The 20,539-nt window shown below is 53.2% G+C and overlaps 1 protein-coding gene across 1 annotated transcript in view; it reads right to left on the bottom strand.

Moving 5' to 3' along the window:
• LOC112237313 (oxysterol-binding protein-related protein 10-like) overlaps positions 1-20,539 on the bottom strand; it is a gene marked incomplete at its 5' end in the record, with an annotated part of 41,139 nt that overhangs the window by 1,440 nt on the left and 19,160 nt on the right. The window contains 2 exon segments of the mRNA XM_042313776.1: positions 3,264-3,446; positions 3,631-3,817. Of these exon segments, the coding sequence (XP_042169710.1) occupies positions 3,264-3,446; positions 3,631-3,817 (370 nt within the window).

The following is a 20,539-nucleotide window of genomic DNA, read 5'->3' as shown; positions in this document are numbered from 1 at the left end:
ATCTCAGAGCTGAGGTAACACTCTGCCCCTGTAGAGGGACACTATACCATTATTACTGATTTCATAGCTGAGGTAACACTCTGCCCCTGTAGAGGGACAGTTAGCCCTTCCACTTACAGCCCAGACTGTACTAACCAAGTATCAGATCAAATTAAGGCTGTGGCATCGTGTGTGAGACTAGCAGTGTATTAAAGCTGAGAGAGTGTGTGTGTGTGTGTGTGTGTGTGTGCGTGTGCGTGTGTGCGTGTGCGTGTGTGAGTGTGTGTGTCATCAGTGAGGACATTGTGTTAAAAGTCACAGGAACGTTCTCAGAGAAGTGTGTCATCTCTCTTCTTCTCTGTCTGGAGCATCAGGAACAGTCAGATCTCACACCCCTCCCTCCCTCCCTCCCTCCTCCCTCCCTCCCTCCCTCCCTCCCTCCCTCCCTCCCTCCCTCCTCACCATGATTCGTAGTGTCCCTGTTTCGCCATGGGGCGTATCTCCCTCCCTCCCTCCTCACCGTGATTCGTAGTGTCCCTGTTTCTCCATGGGGCGTATCTCCCTCCCTCCCTCCTCACCGTGATTCGTAGTGTCCCTGTTTCGCCATGGGGCGTATCTCCCTCCCTCCCTCCTCACCGTGATTCGTAGTGTCCCTGTTTCTCCATGGGACGTATCTCCCTCCCTCCCTCCCTCCTCACCGTGATTCGTAGTGTCCCTGTTTCTCCATGGGACGTATCTCCCTCCCTCCCTCCTCACCGTGATTCATAGTGTCCCTGTTTCTCCAAGGGGCGTATCTCCCTCCCTCCCCCCTCCCTCCCTCCTCACCGTGATTCATAGTGTCCCTGTTTCTCCAAGGGGCGTATCTCCCTCCCTCCCTCCCTCCCTCCCTCCTCACCGTGATTCATAGTGTCCCTGTTTCTCCAAGGGGCGTATCTCCCTCCCTCCCTCCTCACCGTGATTCATAGTGTCCCGGTTTCTCCATGGGGCGTATCTCCCTCCCTCCCTCCCTCCCTCCCTCCCTCCTCACCGTGATTCATAGTGTCCCTGTTTCTCCATGAGGCGTATCTCCCTTCCCTCCCTCCCTCCCTCCCTCCTCACCGTGATTCGTAGTGTCCCTGTTTCTCCATGGGGTGTATCTCCCTCCCTCCCTCCCTCCCTCCCTCCTCACCGTGATTCATAGTGTCCCTGTTTCTCCATGGGGCGTATCTCCCTCCCTCCCCCCCCCTCCCTCCTCCTCACCGTGATTCGTAGTGTCCCTGTTTCTCCATGGGGCGTATCTCCCTCCCTCCCTCCCTCCTCACCGTGATTCGTAGTGTCCCTGTTTCTCCATGGGGCGTATCTCCCTCCCTCCCTCCCTCCTCACCGTGATTCGCAGTGTCCCTGTTTCTCCATGGGGCGTATCTCCCTCCCTCCCTCCCTCCTCACCGTGATTCGTAGTGTCCCTGTTTCTCCATGGGACGTATCTCCCTCCCTCCCTCCCTCCCTCCCTCCTCACCGTGAATCGTAGTGTCCCTGTTTCTCCATGGGGCGTATCTCCCTCCCTCCCTCCCCCTCCCTCCCTCCCTCCCTCCTCACCGTGATTCGTAGTGTCCCTGTTTCTCCATGGGGCGTATCTCCCTCCCTCCCTCCTCACCATGTTTCGTAGTGTCCCTGTTTCTCCATGGGGCGTATCTCCCTCCCTCCCTCCTCACCGTGTTTCGTAGTGTCCCTGTTTCTCCATGGGGCGTATCTCCCTCCCTTCCCTCCCTCCCTCCCTCCCTTCCCTCCCTCCCCCTCCCTCCCTCCCTCCCTCCCTCCCTCCCTCCCTCCCTCCCTCCCTCCCTCCTCACCGTGATTCGTAGTGTCCCTGTTTCTCCATGGGGCGTATCTCCCTCCCTCCCTCCCTCCTCACCGTGATTCGTAGTGTCCCTGTTTCTCCATGGGGCGTATCTCCCTCCCTCCCTCCTCACCGTGATTCGTAGTGTCCCTGTTTCTCCATGGGGCGTATCTCCCTCCCTTCCCTCCCTCCCTCCCTCCTCACCGTGATTCGTAGTGTCCCTATTTCTCCATGGGGTGGCGTATCTCCCTCCCTCCCTCCTCACCGTGATTCATAGTGTCCCTGTTTCTCCAAGGGGCGTATCTCCCTCCCTCCCCCTCCCTCCCTCCTCACCGTGATTCATAGTGTCCCTGTTTCTCCAAGGGGCGTATCTCCCTCCCTCCCTCTCTCCTCACCGTGATTCATAGTGTCCCGGTTTCTCCATGGGGCGTATCTCCCTCCCTCCCTCCCTCCTCACCGTGATTCATAGTGTCCCTGTTTCTCCATGAGGCGTATCTTCCTTCCCTCCCTCCCTCCCTCCCTCCTCACCGTGATTCGGAGTGTCCCTATTTCTCCATGGGGTGGCGTATCTCCCTCCTTCCCTCCTCACCGTGATTCATAGTGTCCCTGTTTCTCCAAGGGGCGTATCTCCCTCCCTCCCCCCTCCCTCCCTCCTCACCGTGATTCGTAGTGTCCCTATTTCTCCATGGGGTGGCGTATCTCCCTCCCTCCCTCCTCACCGTGATTCATAGTGTCCCTGTTTCTCCAAGGGGCGTATCTCCCTCCCTCCCCCTCCCTCCCTCCTCACCGTGATTCATAGTGTCCCTGTTTCTCCAAGGGGCGTATCTCCCTCCCTCCCTCCCTCCCTCCTCACCGTGATTCATAGTGTCCCGGTTTCTCCATGGGGCGTATCTCCCTCCCTCCCTCCTCACCGTGATTCATAGTGTCCCTGTTTCTCCATGAGGCGTATCTCCCTTCCTTCCTTCCCTCCCTCCCCCTCCCTCCCTCCCTCCCTCCCTCCCTCCCTCCCTCCCTCCTCACCGTGATTCGTAGTGTCCCTGTTTCTCCATGGGGCGTATCTCCCTCCCTCCCCCCCCTCCCTCCCTCCCTCCCTCCTCACCGTGATTCGTAGTGTCCCTGTTTCTCCATGGGGCGTATCTCCCTCCCTCCCTCCTCACCGTGATTCGTAGTGTCCCTGTTTCTCCATGGGGCGTATCTCCCTCCCTCCTCACCGTGATTCGCAGTGTCCCTGTTTCTCCATGGGGCGTATCTCCCTCCCTTCCTCCCTCCCTCCCTCCCTCCTCACCATGATTCGTAGTGTCCCTGTTTCTCCATGGGGCGTATCTCCCTCCCTCCCCTCCTCACCGTGATTCGTAGTGTCCCTGTTTCTCCATGGGGCATATCTCCCTCCCTCCCTCCCTCCTCACCGTGATTCGTAGTGTCGCTGTTTCTCCATGGGGCATATCTCCCTCCCTCCCTCCCTCCTCACCGTGATTCGTAGTGTCCCTGTTTCTCCATGGGGCGTATCTTCTTCCTGATGACAGGCAGCTTGGAGGTGTTGATGACCTTGGTCTCTCCACTGCTGTAGGTGAACTCTAGGGTACCGTTCCATTCACCTTGGGCCTTACACACTATGGTCCCCGTCGGGTTGTGCTTCACCTCCGCTGTCACTCTAACAGGAAGAGTGACGAAGGATACCGATGTCATTAGGTCAGACACATACAGATGGATGGACGAACACACACAGCCACCGTCTCAAACAGGGAGGGATAGGAATGACAGGGACCATCAAGATACCTTTTATACACATGGAATCTCTCTCTCTCTCTCTCTCTCTCTCTCTCTCTCAGACCCACCTGTGTATCTTTCCTCCATAGAAGGGTTTAGTATGGAAGGTAACGGTGGCAGAGTATCCACTCTTGGCACAACTGATGGTGACTTTCCCTCCCAGCTCCACCCAGGGTACGGTAAGAATGGAGCGGGCGTAGGCACAGGGCAGAGTGAAAACATACTCCTCATCATGCTCCAACAGACGTAGAACACCTGGAGGAGAGAGACGAGGGAGAGAGAGGAGCGAGAGGAGAGAGAGAGAGAGAGAGAGAGAGGGAGAGGAGAGAGAGACAGAGGGAGAGGAGAGAGAGAGGAAAGAGAGAGAGGAGAGAGAGAGAGAGACAGAGGGAGAGGAGAGAGAGAGAGAGAGAGAGAGAGAGAGAGAGGGAGTGGAGAGGGAGAGGAGAGAGAGAGAGAGAGAGAGAGAGAGAGAGAGGGGGAGAGAGAGACAGAGGGAGAGGAGAGAGAGAGTGAGAGAGAGGGAGTGGAGAGGGAGAGGAGAGAGAGGGGGGAGAGGAGAGAGAGGGGGAGAGGAGAGAGAGAGAGGGGAGAGGAGAGAGAGAGAGAGGGGGGAGAGGAGAGAGAGAGAGAGAGTGAGAGAGAGGGAGTGGAGAGGGAGAGGAGAGAGAGAGAGGGGAGAGGAGAGAGAGAGAGAGAGAGAGTGAGAGAGAGGGAGGGAGAGGGAGAGGAGAGGGAGGGGGAGAGGAGAGAGAGAGAGGGGAGAGGAGAGAGAGAGAGGGGGGGGAGAGGAGAGAGAGAGAGAGAGTGAGAGAGAGGGAGTGGAGAGGGAGAGGAGAGAGAGAGGAGAGAGAGGGGGAGAGAGAGAGGGGAGAGGAGAGAGAGAGAGAGAAACAGAGGGAGTTGGAGAGAGAGAGAGAGAGAGAGAGAGGAGCACGTAAATAGAAGATATGCCCACAGATTACACCACAAAGCCATCACCTACAAAGAGATGAACCTGGAGAAGAGTCCCCTCAGTCAGCTGGTCCTGGGGCTCTGTTCACAATCACACCCCACAGAACCCAACCAGCAGCACAATTAGACCCAACCAAATCATGAGAAAACAAAAAGATAGTCCTGTCCTGGTTCTCTCCTCTCTGCTCCTCTCTCTGAGTCCTGTCCTGGTTCTGTCCTCTCTGCTCCTCTCTCTGAGTCCTGTCCTGTCCTGGTTCTCTCCTCTCTCTGAGTCCTGTCCTGGCTCTCTCCTCTCTCTGAGTCCTGTCCTGTCCTGGTTCTCTCCTCTCTGCTCCTCTCTCAGAGTCCTGTCCTGGCTCTCTCCTCTCTCCTCCTCTCTCTGAGTCCTGTCCTGGTTCTCTCCTCTCTGCTCCTCTCTCTGAGTCCTGTCCTGGTTCTCTCCTCTCTGCTCCTCTCTCGGAGTCCTGTCCTGGCTCTCTCCTCTCTCCTCCTCTCTCTGAGTCCTGTCCTGGTTCTCTCCTCTCTGCTCCTCTCTCTGAGTCCTGTCCTGGTTCTCTCCTCTCTGCTCCTCTCTCTGAGCCCTGGCCTGGCCTTCTCATCTCTCCTCTCTCTGAGCCCTGGCCTGGCCCTCTCATCTCTCCTCTCTGAGCCCTGGCCTGGCCCTCTCATCTCTCCTCTCTCAGTACATTACATAAGAGACAGCTGGGTGAAATCTGCTGCGGGCAGAAACCCAGGTCTGACAGATCCACATCTGTTTCCCCAAGACAGGAGGGGGTGGAGGGGGAGGGGTGGAGGGGAGAGAGGAGATGGCCCTGCCTCAGTGTCTTTCTGGAGGGGTGGGGGGGAGATGGCCCTGCCTCAGTGTCTTTCTGGAGGGGTGGAGGGGGAGGGAGAGAGGAGATGGCCCTGCCTCAGTGTCTTTCTGGAGGGGTGGAGGGGGAGATGGCCCTGCCTCAGTGTCTTTCTGGAGGGGTGGAGGGGGAGGGGAGAGAGGAGATGGCCCTGCCTCAGTGTCTTTCTGGAGGGGTGGAGGGGGAAGGGAGAGAGGAGATGGCCCTGCCTCTGTGTCTTTCTGGAGGGGTGGAGGGGGGCCCTGCCTCAGTGTCTTTCTGGAGGGGTGGAGTGGGGAAGGGGAGGGATGGAGGGGGGAGAGGAGAGGGAGGCTAGGGCCTGTTTCCCAAATACAGGAAGGGTTGGGGCGGCCGGCACATTGCAGGAAGTGCTCAGTGAGAGGCTCTCGGCTCGCTAGCCTGGCAGCGCTATTGTGAGAATGTGTGAGAATGCCAGGTCAGCGTTTCTTACTAAGAGTGCCCACATCACCTGCTGTCACAAATACACACCCACACACTCACCAGCATGCTAGCACACGTGTACAATCACACACATACACACACGCTTCGCAGAGACATGCTTCCCTCCCTGTCTGCCTGCCACACAAGGTTCGCTGCAAAGGATGCTGGGGGTATACGACGTGGTGCATTAGATGTCACCGAGTGACAGACAGTGGAGCCAATCCTCTGTCTCTATATCAGACTACCAGGTTGACCATCACAATCCCCTGTCTCTATATCAGACTACCAGGTTGACCATCACAATCCCCTGTCTCTATATCAGACTACCAGGTTGACCATCACAATCCTCTGTCTCTATATCAGACTACCAGGTTGACTATCACAATCCCCTGTCTCTATATCAGACTACCAGGTTGACCATCACAATCCCCTGTCTCTATATCAGACTACCAGGTTGACCATCACAATCCTCTGTCTCTATATCAGACTACTAGGTTGACCATCACAATCCTCTGTCTCTATATCAGACCACCAGGTTGACCATCACAATCCTCTGTCTCTATATCAGACCACCAGGTTGACCATCACAATCCTCTGTCTCTATATCAGACTACCAGGTTGACCATCACAATCCTCTGTCTCTATATCAGACTACCAGGTTGACCATAACAATCCTGTGTCTCTATATCAGACTACCAGGTTGACCATCACAATCCTCTGTCTCTATATCAGACTACCAGGTTGACCATCACAATCCTCTGTCTCTATATCAGACTACCAGGTTGACCATAACAATCCTGTGTCTCTATATCAGACTACCAGGTTGACCATCACAATCCTCTGTCTCTATATCAGACTACCAGGTCTCTATATCAGACTACCAGGTTGACCATCACAATCCTCTGTCTCTATATCAGACTACCAGGTCTCTATATCAGACTAACAGGTTGACCATCAAAATCCTCTGTCTCTTCAAGTGTCTGCTGGGACATTCTAAAGAGATCCATGTCCCATTGAAGATGTACTGCGGGATTCCTACCCCAGAGTGTGAATGGTTATAGTCTCTTATTCCAGTTGTGTGGAGAGATACCTACAGCCTGAGAGATACCTACAGCCTGAGAGATACCTACAGCCTGAGAGATACCTACAGCCTGAAAGATACCTACAGCCTGAGAGATACCTACAGCCTGAGAGATACCTACAGCCTCCTACAGCTGGAGAGCTACCTACAGCCTGAGAGACACCTACAGCTTCCTACAGCCTGCGAGCTACCTACAGCCTGAGAGATACCTACAGCCTCCTACAGCCTGAGAGATACCTACAGCCCCCTACAGCCTGAGAGACACCTACAGCCTCCTACAGCCTGAGAGACCGCTAAGGCCTCCTACAGCCTGAGAGCTACCTATAGCCTGAGAGATACCTACAGCCTGAGAGCTACCTACAGCCTGAGAGATACCTACAGCCTGAGAGATACCTACAGCCTGAGAGATACCTACAGCCTCCTACACCCTGGGAGACACCTACAGCCTGAGAGACACCTACAGCCTGAGAGACACCTACAGCCTGAGAGACACCTACAGCCTGAGAGCTACCTACAGGCTGAGAGACACCTACAGCCTGAGAGATACCTACAGCCTGAGAGATACCTACAACCTGAGAGATACCTACAGCCTCCTACAGCCTGAGAGCTACCTACAGCCTGAGAGACACCTACAGCCTGAGATCTACCTACAGCCTGAGAGACACCTACAGCATCCTACAGCCTGAGAGCTACCTACAGCATGAGAGCTACCTACAGCCTGAGAGCTACCTACAGCCTGAGAGCTACCTACAACCTCCTACAGCCTGAGAGCTACCTACAGCTTGAGAGCCACCTACAGCCTAAGAGATACCTACAGACTGAGAGCTACCTACAGACTCCTACAGCCTGAGAGCTACCTACAGCCTGAGAGACACCTACAGCCTCCTACAGCCTGAGAGATACCTACAGCCTGAGAGATACCTACAGCCTGGGAGACACCTACAGCCTCCTACAGCCTGAGAGATACCTAAGCCTGAGAGACACCTACAGCCTCCTACAGCCTGAGAGATACCTACAGCCTGAGAGACACCTACAGCCTGAGAGACACCTACAGCCCTCTACAGCCTGAGAGATACCTACAGCCTGAGAGACACCTACAGCCTGAGAGACACCTACAGCATCCTACAGCCTGAGAGCTACCTACAGCCTGAGAGCTACCTACAGCCTGAGAGACACCTACAGCCTGAGAGACACCTACAGCATCCTATAGCCTGAGATACCTACAGCCTGAGAGATACCTACAGCCTGAGAGACACCTACAGCCTGAGAGCTACCTACAGCCTGAGAGACACCTACAGCATCCTACAGCCTGAGAGCTACCTACAGCCTGAGAGCTACCTACAGCCTGAGAGCTACCTACAGCCTGAGAGACACCTACAGCATCCTACAGCCTGAGAGCTACCTACAGCATGAGAGCTACCTACAGCCTGAGAGCTACCTACAGCCTGAGAGCTACCTACAGCCTGAGAGCTACCTACAACCTCCTACAGCCTGGGAGCTACCTACAGCTTGAGAGCCACCTACAGCCTAAGAGATACCTACAGCCTGAGAGCTACCTACAGCCTGAGAGATACCTACAGCCACCTACACCCTGAGAGACACCTACAGCCTGAGAGACACCTACAGCCTGAGAGACACCTACAGCCTGAGAGCTACCTACAGCCTGAGAGCTACCTACAGGCTGAGAGACACCTACAGCCTGAGAGATACCTACAGCCTGAGAGATACCTACAGCCTGAGAGATACCTACAGCCTCCTACAGCCTGAGAGCTACCTACAGCCTGAGAGACACCTACAGCCTGAGAGCTACCTTCAGCCTGAGAGACACCTACAGCATCCTACAGCCTGAGAGCTAGCTACAGCATGAGAGCTACCTACAGCCTGAGAGCTACCTACAGCCTGAGAGCTACCTACAACCTCCTACAGCCTGAGAGATACCTACAGCCTGAGAGATACCTACAGCCTGAGAGCTACCTACAGCTTGAGAGACACCTACAGCCTAAGAGATACCTACAGACTGAGAGCTACCTACAGACTCCTACAGCCTGAGAGCTACCTACAGCCTGAGAGACACCTACAGCCTCCTACAGCCTGAGAGATACCTACAGCCTGAGAGATACCTACAGCCTGGGAGACACCTACAGCCTCCTACAGCCTGCGAGATAGCTACAGCCAGAGAGACACCTACAGCCTCCTACAGCCTGAGAGATACCTACAGCCTGAGAGACACCTACAGCCTGAGAGACACCTACAGAATCCTACAGCCTGAGAGCTACCTACAGCATGAGAGCTACCTACAGCCTGAGAGACACCTACAGCCTGAGAGACACCTACAGCATCCTACAGCCTGAGATACCTACAGCCTGAGAGATACCTACAGCCTGAGAGACACCTACAGCCTGAGAGCTACCTACAGCCTGAGAGACACCTACAGCATCCTACAGACTGAGAGCTACCTACAGCATGAGAGCTACCTACAGCCTGAGAGCTACCTACAGCCTGAGAGATACCTACAGCCTGGGAGACACCTACAGCCTCCTACAGCCTGAGAGATACCTACAGCCTGAGAGCTACCTACAGCCTGAGAGACTCCTACAGCATCCTACAGCCTGAGAGCTACCTACAGCATGAGAGCTACCTACAGCCTGAGATACCTACAGCCTGAGAGACACCTACAGCCTGAGAGACACCTACAGCATCCTACAGCCTGAGAGCTACCTACAGCCTGAGAGACACCTACAGCCTGAGAGACACCTACAGCCTGAGAGACACCTACAGCATCCTATAGCCTGAGATACCTACAGCCTGAGAGATACCTACAGCCTGAGAGACACCTACAGCCTGAGAGCTACCTACAGCCTGAGAGACACCTACAGCATCCTACAGCCTGAGAGCTACCTACAGCATGAGAGCTACCTACAGCCTGAGAGCTACCTACAGCCTGAGAGCTACCTACAGCCTGAGAGCTACCTACAGCCTGAGAGCTACCTACAGCCTGAGAGACACCTACAGCATCCTACAGCCTGAGAGCTACCTACAGCATGAGAGCTACCTACAGCCTGAGAGCTACCTACAGCCTGAGAGCTACCTACAGCCTGAGAGCTACCTACAACCTCCTACAGCCTGGGAGCTACCTACAGCTTGAGAGCCACCTACAGCCTAAGAGATACCTACAGCCTGAGAGCTACCTACAGCCTGAGAGATACCTACAGCCACCTACACCCTGAGAGACACCTACAGCCTGAGAGACACCTACAGCCTGAGAGACACCTACAGCCTGAGAGCTACCTACAGCCTGAGAGCTACCTACAGGCTGAGAGACACCTACAGCCTGAGAGATACCTACAGCCTGAGAGATACCTACAGCCTCCTACAGCCTGAGAGCTACCTACAGCCTGAGAGACACCTACAGCCTGAGAGCTACCTTCAGCCTGAGAGACACCTACAGCATCCTACAGCCTGAGAGCTACCTACAGCATGAGAGCTACCTACAGCCTGAGAGCTACCTACAGCCTGAGAGCTACCTACAACCTCCTACAGCCTGAGAGATACCTACAGCCTGAGAGATACCTACAGCCTGAGAGCTACCTACAGCTTGAGAGCCACCTACAGCCTAAGAGATACCTACAGACTGAGAGACTCCTACAGCATCCTACAGCCTGAGAGCTACCTACAGCATGAGAGCTACCTACAGCCTGAGATACCTACAGCCTGAGAGATACCTACAGCCTGAGAGACACCTACAGCCTGAGAGCTACCTACAGCCTGAGAGACACCTACAGCCTCCTACAGCCTGAGAGATACCTAAGCCTGAGAGACACCTACAGCCTCCTACAGCCTGAGAGATACCTACAGCCTGAGAGACACCTACAGCCTGAGAGACACCTACAGCCTCCTACAGCCTGAGAGATACCTACAGCCTGAGAGACACCTACAGCCTGAGAGACACCTACAGCCTGAGAGACACCTACAGCCTCCTACAGCCTGAGAGATACCTACAGCCTGAGAGATACCTACAGCCTGAGAGACACCTACAGCCTGAGAGACACCTACAGCATCCTATAGCCTGAGATACCTACAGCCTGAGAGATACCTACAGCCTGAGAGACACCTACAGCCTGAGAGCTACCTACAGCCTGAGAGACACCTACAGCATCCTACAGCCTGAGAGCTACCTACAGCATGAGAGCTACCTACAGCCTGAGAGCTACCTACAGCCTGAGAGATACCTACAGCCTGAGAGACACCTACAGCCTGAGAGACACCTACAGCCTGAGAGACACCTACAGCCTGAGAGCTACCTACAGCCTGAGAGCTACCTACAACCTCCTACAGCCTGAGAGCTACCTACAGCTTGAGAGCCACCTACAGCCTAAGAGATACCTACAGCCTGAGAGCTACCTACAGCCTGAGAGATACCTACAGCCACCTACACCCTGAGAGACACCTACAGCCTGAGAGACACCTACAGCCTGAGAGACACCTACAGCCTGAGAGCTACCTACAGCCTGAGAGCTACCTACAGGCTGAGAGACACCTACAGCCTGAGAGATACCTACAGCCTGAGAGATACCTACAGCCTGAGAGATACCTACAGCCTCCTACAGCCTGAGAGCTACCTACAGCTTGAGAGACACCTACAGCCTCCTACAGCCTGAGAGATACCTACAGCCTGAGAGATACCTACAGCCTGGGAGACACCTACAGCCTCCTACAGCCTGCGAGATAGCTACAGCCAGAGAGACACCTACAGCCTCCTACAGCCTGAGAGATACCTACAGCCTGAGAGACACCTACAGCCTGAGAGACACCTACAGAATCCTACAGCCTGAGAGCTACCTACAGCATGAGAGCTACCTACAGCCTGAGAGACACCTACAGCCTGAGAGACACCTACAGCATCCTACAGCCTGAGATACCTACAGCCTGAGAGATACCTACAGCCTGAGAGACACCTACAGCCTGAGAGCTACCTACAGCCTGAGAGACACCTACAGCATCCTACAGACTGAGAGCTACCTACAGCATGAGAGCTACCTACAGCCTGAGAGCTACCTACAGCCTGAGAGATACCTACAGCCTGGGAGACACCTACAGCCTCCTACAGCCTGAGAGATACCTACAGCCTGAGAGCTACCTACAGCCTGAGAGACTCCTACAGCATCCTACAGCCTGAGAGCTACCTACAGCATGAGAGCTACCTACAGCCTGAGATACCTACAGCCTGAGAGATACCTACAGCCTGAGAGACACCTACAGCCTGAGAGCTACCTACAGCCTGAGAGACACCTACAGCCTCCTACAGCCTGAGAGATACCTAAGCCTGAGAGACACCTACAGCCTCCTACAGCCTGAGAGATACCTACAGCCTGAGAGACACCTACAGCCTGAGAGACACCTACAGCCTCCTACAGCCTGAGAGATACCTACAGCCTGAGAGACACCTACAGCCTGAGAGACACCTACAGCATCCTACAGCCTGAGAGCTACCTACAGCCTGAGAGACACCTACAGCCTGAGAGACACCTACAGCATCCTATAGCCTGAGATACCTACAGCCTGAGAGATACCTACAGCCTGAGAGACACCTACAGCCTGAGAGCTACCTACAGCCTGAGAGACACCTACAGCATCCTACAGCCTGAGAGCTACCTACAGCATGAGAGCTACCTACAGCCTGAGAGCTACCTACAGCCTGAGAGATACCTACAGCCTGAGAGACACCTACAGCCTGAGAGACACCTACAGCCTGAGAGACACCTACAGCCTGAGAGCTACCTACAGCCTGAGAGCTACCTACAACCTCCTACAGCCTGAGAGCTACCTACAGCTTGAGAGCCACCTACAGCCTAAGAGATACCTACAGCCTGAGAGCTACCTACAGCCTGAGAGATACCTACAGCCACCTACACCCTGAGAGACACCTACAGCCTGAGAGACACCTACAGCCTGAGAGACACCTACAGCCTGAGAGCTACCTACAGCCTGAGAGCTACCTACAGGCTGAGAGACACCTACAGCCTGAGAGATACCTACAGCCTGAGAGATACCTACAGCCTGAGAGATACCTACAGCCTCCTACAGCCTGAGAGCTACCTACAGCCTGAGAGACACCTACAGCCTGAGAGCTACCTTCAGCCTGAGAGACACCTACAGCATCCTACAGCCTGAGAGCTACCTACAGCATGAGAGCTACCTACAGCCTGAGAGCTACCTACAGCCTGAAAGCTACCTACAACCTCCTACAGCCTGAGAGATACCTACTGCCTGAGAGATACCTACAGCCTGAGAGCTACCTACAGCATGAGAGCTACCTACAGCCTGAGAGCTACCTACAGCCTGAGAGCTACCTACAACCTCCTACAGCCTGAGAGCTACCTACAGCTTGAGAGCCACCTACAGCCTAAGAGATACCTACAGACTGAGAGCTACCTACAGACTCCTACAGCCTGAGAGCTACCTACAGCCTGAGAGACACCTACAGCCTCCTACAGCCTGAGAGATACCTACAGCCTGAGAGATACCTACAGCCTGGGAGACACCTACAGCCTCCTACAGCCTGCGAGATAGCTACAGCCTGAGAGACACCTACAGCCTCCTACAGCCTGAGAGATACCTACAGCCTGAGAGACACCTACAGCCTGAGAGACACCTACAGAATCCTACAGCCTGAGAGCTACCTACAGCATGAGAGCTACCTACAGCCTGAGAGACACCTACAGCCTGAGAGACACCTACAGCATCCTACAGCCTGAGATACCTACAGCCTGAGAGATACCTACAGCCTGAGAGACACCTACAGCCTGAGAGCTACCTACAGCCTGAGAGACACCTACAGCATCCTACAGACTGAGAGCTACCTACAGCATGAGAGCTACCTACAGCCTGAGAGCTACCTACAGCCTGAGAGATACCTACAGCCTGGGAGACACCTACAGCCTCCTACAGCCTGAGAGATACCTAAGCCTGAGAGACACCTACAGCCTCCTACAGCCTGAGAGATACCTACAGCCTGAGAGACACCTACAGCCTGAGAGACACCTACAGCCTCCTACAGCCTGAGAGATACCTACAGCCTGAGAGACACCTACAGCCTGAGAGACACCTACAGCATCCTACAGCCTGAGAGCTACCTACAGCCTGAGAGACACCTACAGCCTGAGAGACACCTACAGCATCCTATAGCCTGAGATACCTACAGCCTGAGAGATACCTACAGCCTGAGAGACACCTACAGCCTGAGAGCTACCTACAGCCTGAGAGACTCCTACAGCATCCTACAGCCTGAGAGCTACCTACAGCATGAGAGCTACCTACAGCCTGAGATACCTACAGCCTGAGAGATACCTACAGCCTGAGAGACACCTACAGCCTGAGAGCTACCTACAGCCTGAGAGACACCTACAGCCTCCTACAGCCTGAGAGATACCTAAGCCTGAGAGACACCTACAGCCTCCTACAGCCTGAGAGATACCTACAGCCTGAGAGACACCTACAGCCTGAGAGACACCTACAGCCTCCTACAGCCTGAGAGATACCTACAGCCTGAGAGACACCTACAGCCCGAGAGACACCTACAGCATCCTACAGCCTGAGAGCTACCTACAGCCTGAGAGACACCTACAGCCTGAGAGACACCTACAGCATCCTATAGCCTGAGATACCTACAGCCTGAGAGATACCTACAGCCTGAGAGACACCTACAGCCTGAGAGCTACCTACAGCCTGAGAGACACCTACAGCATCCTACAGCCTGAGAGCTACCTACAGCATGAGAGCTACCTACAGCCTGAGAGCTACCTACAGCCTGAGAGCTACCTACAGCCTGAGAGCTACCTACAGCCTGAGAGACACCTACAGCATCCTACAGCCTGAGAGCTACCTACAGCATGAGAGCTACCTACAGCCTGAGAGCTACCTACAGCCTGAGAGCTACCTACAGCCTGAGAGCTACCTACAACCTCCTACAGCCTGAGAGCTACCTACAGCTTGAGAGCCACCTACAGCCTAAGAGATACCTACAGCCTGAGAGCTACCTACAGCCTGAGAGATACCTACAGCCACCTACACCCTGAGAGACACCTACAGCCTGAGAGACACCTACAGCCTGAGAGACACCTACAGCCTGAGAGCTACCTACAGCCTGAGAGCTACCTACAGGCTGAGAGACACCTACAGCCTGAGAGATACCTACAGCCTGAGAGATACCTACAGCCTGAGAGACACCTACAGCCTGAGAGCTACCTTCAGCCTGAGAGACACCTACAGCATCCTACAGCCTGAGAGCTACCTACAGCATGAGAGCTACCTACAGCCTGAGAGCTACCTACAGCCTGAGAGCTACCTACAGCCTGAGAGCTACCTACAACCTCCTACAGCCTGAGAGATACCTACAGCCTGAGAGATACCTACAGCCTGAGAGCTACCTACAGCATGAGAGCTACCTACAGCCTAAGAGATACCTACAGACTGAGAGCTACCTACAGACTCCTACAGCCTGAGAGCTACCTACAGCTTGAGAGCCACCTACAGCCTAAGAGATACCTACAGACTGAGAGCTACCTACAGACTCCTACAGCCTGAGAGCTACCTACAGCCTGAGAGACACCTACAGCCTCCTACAGCCTGAGAGATACCTACAGCCTGAGAGATACCTACAGCCTGGGAGACACCTACAGCCTCCTACAGCCTGCGAGATAGCTACAGCCTGAGAGACACCTACAGCCTCCTACAGCCTGAGAGATACCTACAGCCTGAGAGACACCTACAGAATCCTACAGCCTGAGAGCTACCTACAGCATGAGAGCTACCTACAGCCTGAGAGACACCTACAGCCTGAGAGACACCTACAGCATCCTACAGCCTGAGATACCTACAGCCTGAGAGATACCTACAGCCTGAGAGATACCTACAGCCTGAGAGACACCTACAGCCTGAGAGCTACCTACAGCCTGAGAGACACCTACAGCATCCTACAGCCTGAGAGCTACCTACAGCCTGAGAGCTACCTACAACCTCCTACAGCCTGAGAGCTACCTACAGCTTGAGAGCCACCTACAGCCTAAGAGATACCTACAGACTGAGAGCTACCTACAGACTCCTACAGCCTGAGAGCTACCTACAACCTGAGAGACACCTACAGCCTCCTACAGCCTGAGAGATACCTACAGCCTGAGAGACACATACAGCCTCCTACAGCCTGAGAGATACCTACAGCCTGAGAGATACCTACAGCCTGAGAGATACCTACAGCCTGAGAGATACCTACAGCCTCCTACAGCCCGAGAGATACCTACAGCCTGAGACACACCTACAGCCTCCTACAGCCTGAGAGCTACCTACAGCCTGAGAGATACCTACAGCCTGAGAGCTACCTACAGCCTGAGAGCTACCTACAGCCTGAGAGATACCTACAGCCTGAGAGATACCTACAGCCTGAGACACACCTACAGCCTCTTACAGCCTGAGAGATACCTACAGCCTGAGAGCCAACTGTGCATATGGTCCTACTAGATAATAAACATATATGTATAGCCAACAGATCCTTAAAAAGTTCTACAGCTGCACCATCGAGAGCATCCTGACCGGTTCCATCACCGCCTGGTATGGCAACTACTCGGCATCCGACCGTAAGGCGCTACAGAGGGTAGTCCGTACGGCCCAGTACATCACTGGGGCCAAGCTTCCTGTCATCCAGGACCTCTATACCAGGCGGTGTCAGAGGAAGGCCCTAAAACAATTGTCAGAGACTCCAGTCACCCGAGTCAAAGACTGTTCTCTCTGCTTCCGCAAAGCAAGCGGTACCGGAGCGCCAAGTCTAGGTCCAAGAGGCTCCTTAACAGCTTCTACCCCCAAGACATAAGACTCCTGAACACTTAACCAAATGGCCACCGGACTATTACATTGACCCCCCCCCATTTGTTTTGTAAACTGCTGCTACTCACTGCTTATTATCTACGCATAGTCACTTCCCCCCTACCTACAAGTACAAATGACCTCTAACCTGTACCTCCGCACAGTGACTCGGTACCGGTACCTCCTGTATATAACCTCCGCACAGTGACTCGGTACCAGTACCTCCTGTATATGACCTCCATAGTGACTCGGTACCGGTACCTCCTGTATATAACCTCCACAGTGACTCGGTACCGGTACCTCCTGTACATAACCTCCACAGTGACTCGGTACCAGTACCTCCTGTATATAACCTCCACAGTGACTCGGTACCGGTACCTCCTGTACATAACCTCCACAGTGACTCGGTACCGGTACCTCCTGTATATAACCTCCACAGTGACTCGGTACCGGTACCTCCTGTACATAACCTCCACAGTGACTCGGTACCGGTACCTCCTGTACATAACCTCTGCACAGTGACTCGGTACCGGTACCTCCTGTATATAACCTCCACAGTGACTCGGTACCGGTACCTCCTGTACATAACCACAGTGACTCGGTACCGGTACCTCCTGTACATAACCTCCGCACAGTGACTCGGTACCGGTACCTCCTGTACATAACCTCCACAGTGACTCGGTACGGTACCTCCTGTATATAACCTCCGCACAGTGACTCGGTACCGGTACCTCCTGTACATAACCTCCGCACAGTGACTCGGTACCGGTACCTCCTGTACATAACCTCCGCACAGTGACTCGGTACCAGTACCTCCTGTATATAACCTCCATAGTGACTCGGTACCGGTACCTCCTGTATATAACCTCCACAGTGACTCGGTACCGGTACCTCCTGTACATAACCTCCACAGTGACTCGGTACCAGTACCTCCTGTATATAACCTCCACAGTGACTCGGTACCGGTACCTCCTGTACATAACCTCCACAGTGACTCGGTACCGGTACCTCCTGTATATAACCTCCACAGTGACTCGGTACCGGTACCTCCTGTACATAACCTCTGCACAGTGACTCGGTACCGGTACCTCCTGTATATAACCTCCACAGTGACTCGGTACCGGTACCTCCTGTACATAACCACAGTGACTCGGTACCGGTACCTCCTGTACATAACCTCCGCACAGTGACTCGGTACCGGTACCTCCTGTACATAACCACAGTGACTCGGTACCGGTACCTCCTGTACATAACCTCCGCACAGTGACTCGGTACCGGTACCTCCTGTATATAACCTCCACAGTGACTCGGTACCAGTACCTCCTGTATATAACCTCCACAGTGACTCGGTACCGGTACCTCCTGTATATAACCTCCACAGTGACTCGGTACCAGTACCTCCTGTATATAACCTCCACAGTGACTCGGTACCGGTACCTCCTGTATATAGCATCATTACTGTTATGTTATTATGGTACTTCATATTATTTTTTACTTTAGTTTATTTGGTAAATATTTTCTTAACTCTTTCTTGAACCGCACTGTTGGTTTAAGAGCTTGTTAAGTCAGCATTTCACGGTAAAGTTCACACTTGTTGTATTCGGCGCATGTGACGAATAAAGTTTGATTTGATTTGATTTGACAACCACAACACACACCTCCCCATCACACACACCACCCCCTCACCATATGTGTTCTCTCTCCTGGTTTCATTAGCATATCTGTTATGACTCAGGGGGAGACAAGGAGACCGTCCTCGTTAGTAATTCATGCTGTCCTAATTACTGAGAGGACTAATTGTCCGTGAGACTCAGGAACGCGTTAAGTTAGAAACCGCTTTGATAATCATTCAATTAAACAGACTTTACGAGGCAAAAACATGTTTGTTTTTAAACGGTCGACTATTTCATATCAGCGTGGAGAAGGGCTGAATCTGCTCAGTGTGTCCTGCAATATTAAAGACACAAATAAACGTTTTCAGGAATGTTTAGCTTTCAACACACTACAGTCCTCCCTCAGCGCTCTACACACAGTATCCAGAGGTACAACACACTACAATCCTCCTCAGCGCTCTACACACAGTATCCAGAGGTACAACACACTACAGTCCTCCCTCAGCGCTCTACACACAGTATCCAGAGGTACAACACACTACAGTCCTCCCTCAGCGCTCTACACACAGTATCCAGAGGTACAACACACTACAGTCCTCCCTCAGCGCTCTACACACAGTATCCAGAGGTACAACACACTACAGTCCTCCCTCAGCGCTCTACACACAGTATCCAGAGGTACAACACACTACAGTCCTCCCTCAGCGCTCTACACACAGTATCCAGAGGTACAACACACTACAATCCTCCCTCAGCGCTCTACACACAGTATCCAGAGGTACAACACACTACAATCCTCCCTCAGCGCTCTACACACAGTATCCAGAGGTACAACACACTACAGTCCTCCCTCAGCGCTCTACACACAGTATCCAGAGGTACAACACACTACAGTCCTCCCTCAGCGCTCTACACACAGTATCCTGAGGTACAACACACTACAGTCCTCCCTCAGCGCTCTACACACAGTATCCAGAGGTACAACACACTACAGTCCTCCCTCAGCGCTCTACACACAGTATCCAGAGGTACAACACACTACAGTCTTCCCGTCCTTCACTAAGAGAGGTACAACACACTACAGTCTTCCCGTCCTTCACTAAGAGAGGTACAACACACTACAGTCTTCCCATCCTTCACTAAGAGAGGTACAACACACTACAGTCTTCCCATCCTTCACTAAGAGTGGTACAACACACTACAGTCTTCCCGTCCTTCACTAAGAGAGGTACAACACACTACAGTCTCCCCGTCCTTCACTAAGAGAGGTACAACACACTACAGTCTTCCCGTCCTTCACTAAGAGAGGTACAACACACTACAGTCTTCCCGTCCTTCACTAAGAGAGGTACAACACACTACAGTCTTCCCGTCCTTCACTAAGAGAGGTACAACACACTCCAGTCTTCCCGTCCTTCACCTGCTCGACGGGACGCTGCTAGTCTGCCAAATATGCAACTTTCAATCCTAATGCGATTACTTTGGATTAAAACAAGACATTAAAGCCTAAAACTCCTTTAAACTCAGCTAATTAAACCCTGGAATGTGATTAAGGAACTTTAAAAACAGAGAGTTGACACGAGCTTTCAGTCAGTCTTATCAACCGTAGACTGTCTGAACCAGTCATCGATGGTATTACTGTACAGTATATGACGGATCACCAACGGCAACATAAAAAACACTTATTTGGGTCTTACAAGGGTTTCTCTGTCAGGTCACATTGTTAGTTAAAACTCCTGGTTCCAGTCATAACTTAGTTAGCTGTGTCTGTCAACAGGTCCAGAATACTAACACCTACCTAGAACTACAGTAGCTGTGTCTGTCAACAGTTCCAGAATACTAACACCTACCTAGAACTACAGTAGCTGTGTCTGTCAACAGGTCCAGAACACTAACACCTACCTAGAACTACAGTAGCTGTATCTGTCAACATTTCCAGAACACTAACACCTACCTAGAACTACAGTAGCTGTATCTGTCAACATTTCCAGAACACTAACACCTACCTAGAACTACAGTTAGGCGCTGTACACTGTAACCCCTAGTCATAACTACTGTATAGCCGGCTCTCAGTAGGTGCTGTACACTGTAACCCCTAGTCATAACTACTGTATTGCTGGCTCTCAGAAGGTGCTGTTCACTGTAACCCCTAGTCATAACTACTGTATTGCTGGCTCTCAGA

Source organism: Oncorhynchus tshawytscha, unplaced genomic scaffold, assembly GCF_018296145.1.
Source record: "Oncorhynchus tshawytscha isolate Ot180627B unplaced genomic scaffold, Otsh_v2.0 Un_contig_15264_pilon_pilon, whole genome shotgun sequence".
Taxonomy (NCBI): domain Eukaryota; kingdom Metazoa; phylum Chordata; class Actinopteri; order Salmoniformes; family Salmonidae; genus Oncorhynchus; species Oncorhynchus tshawytscha.
Note: the sequence above shows the minus strand (reverse complement) of the source record. Positions and strands in the feature narration are given on the sequence as shown.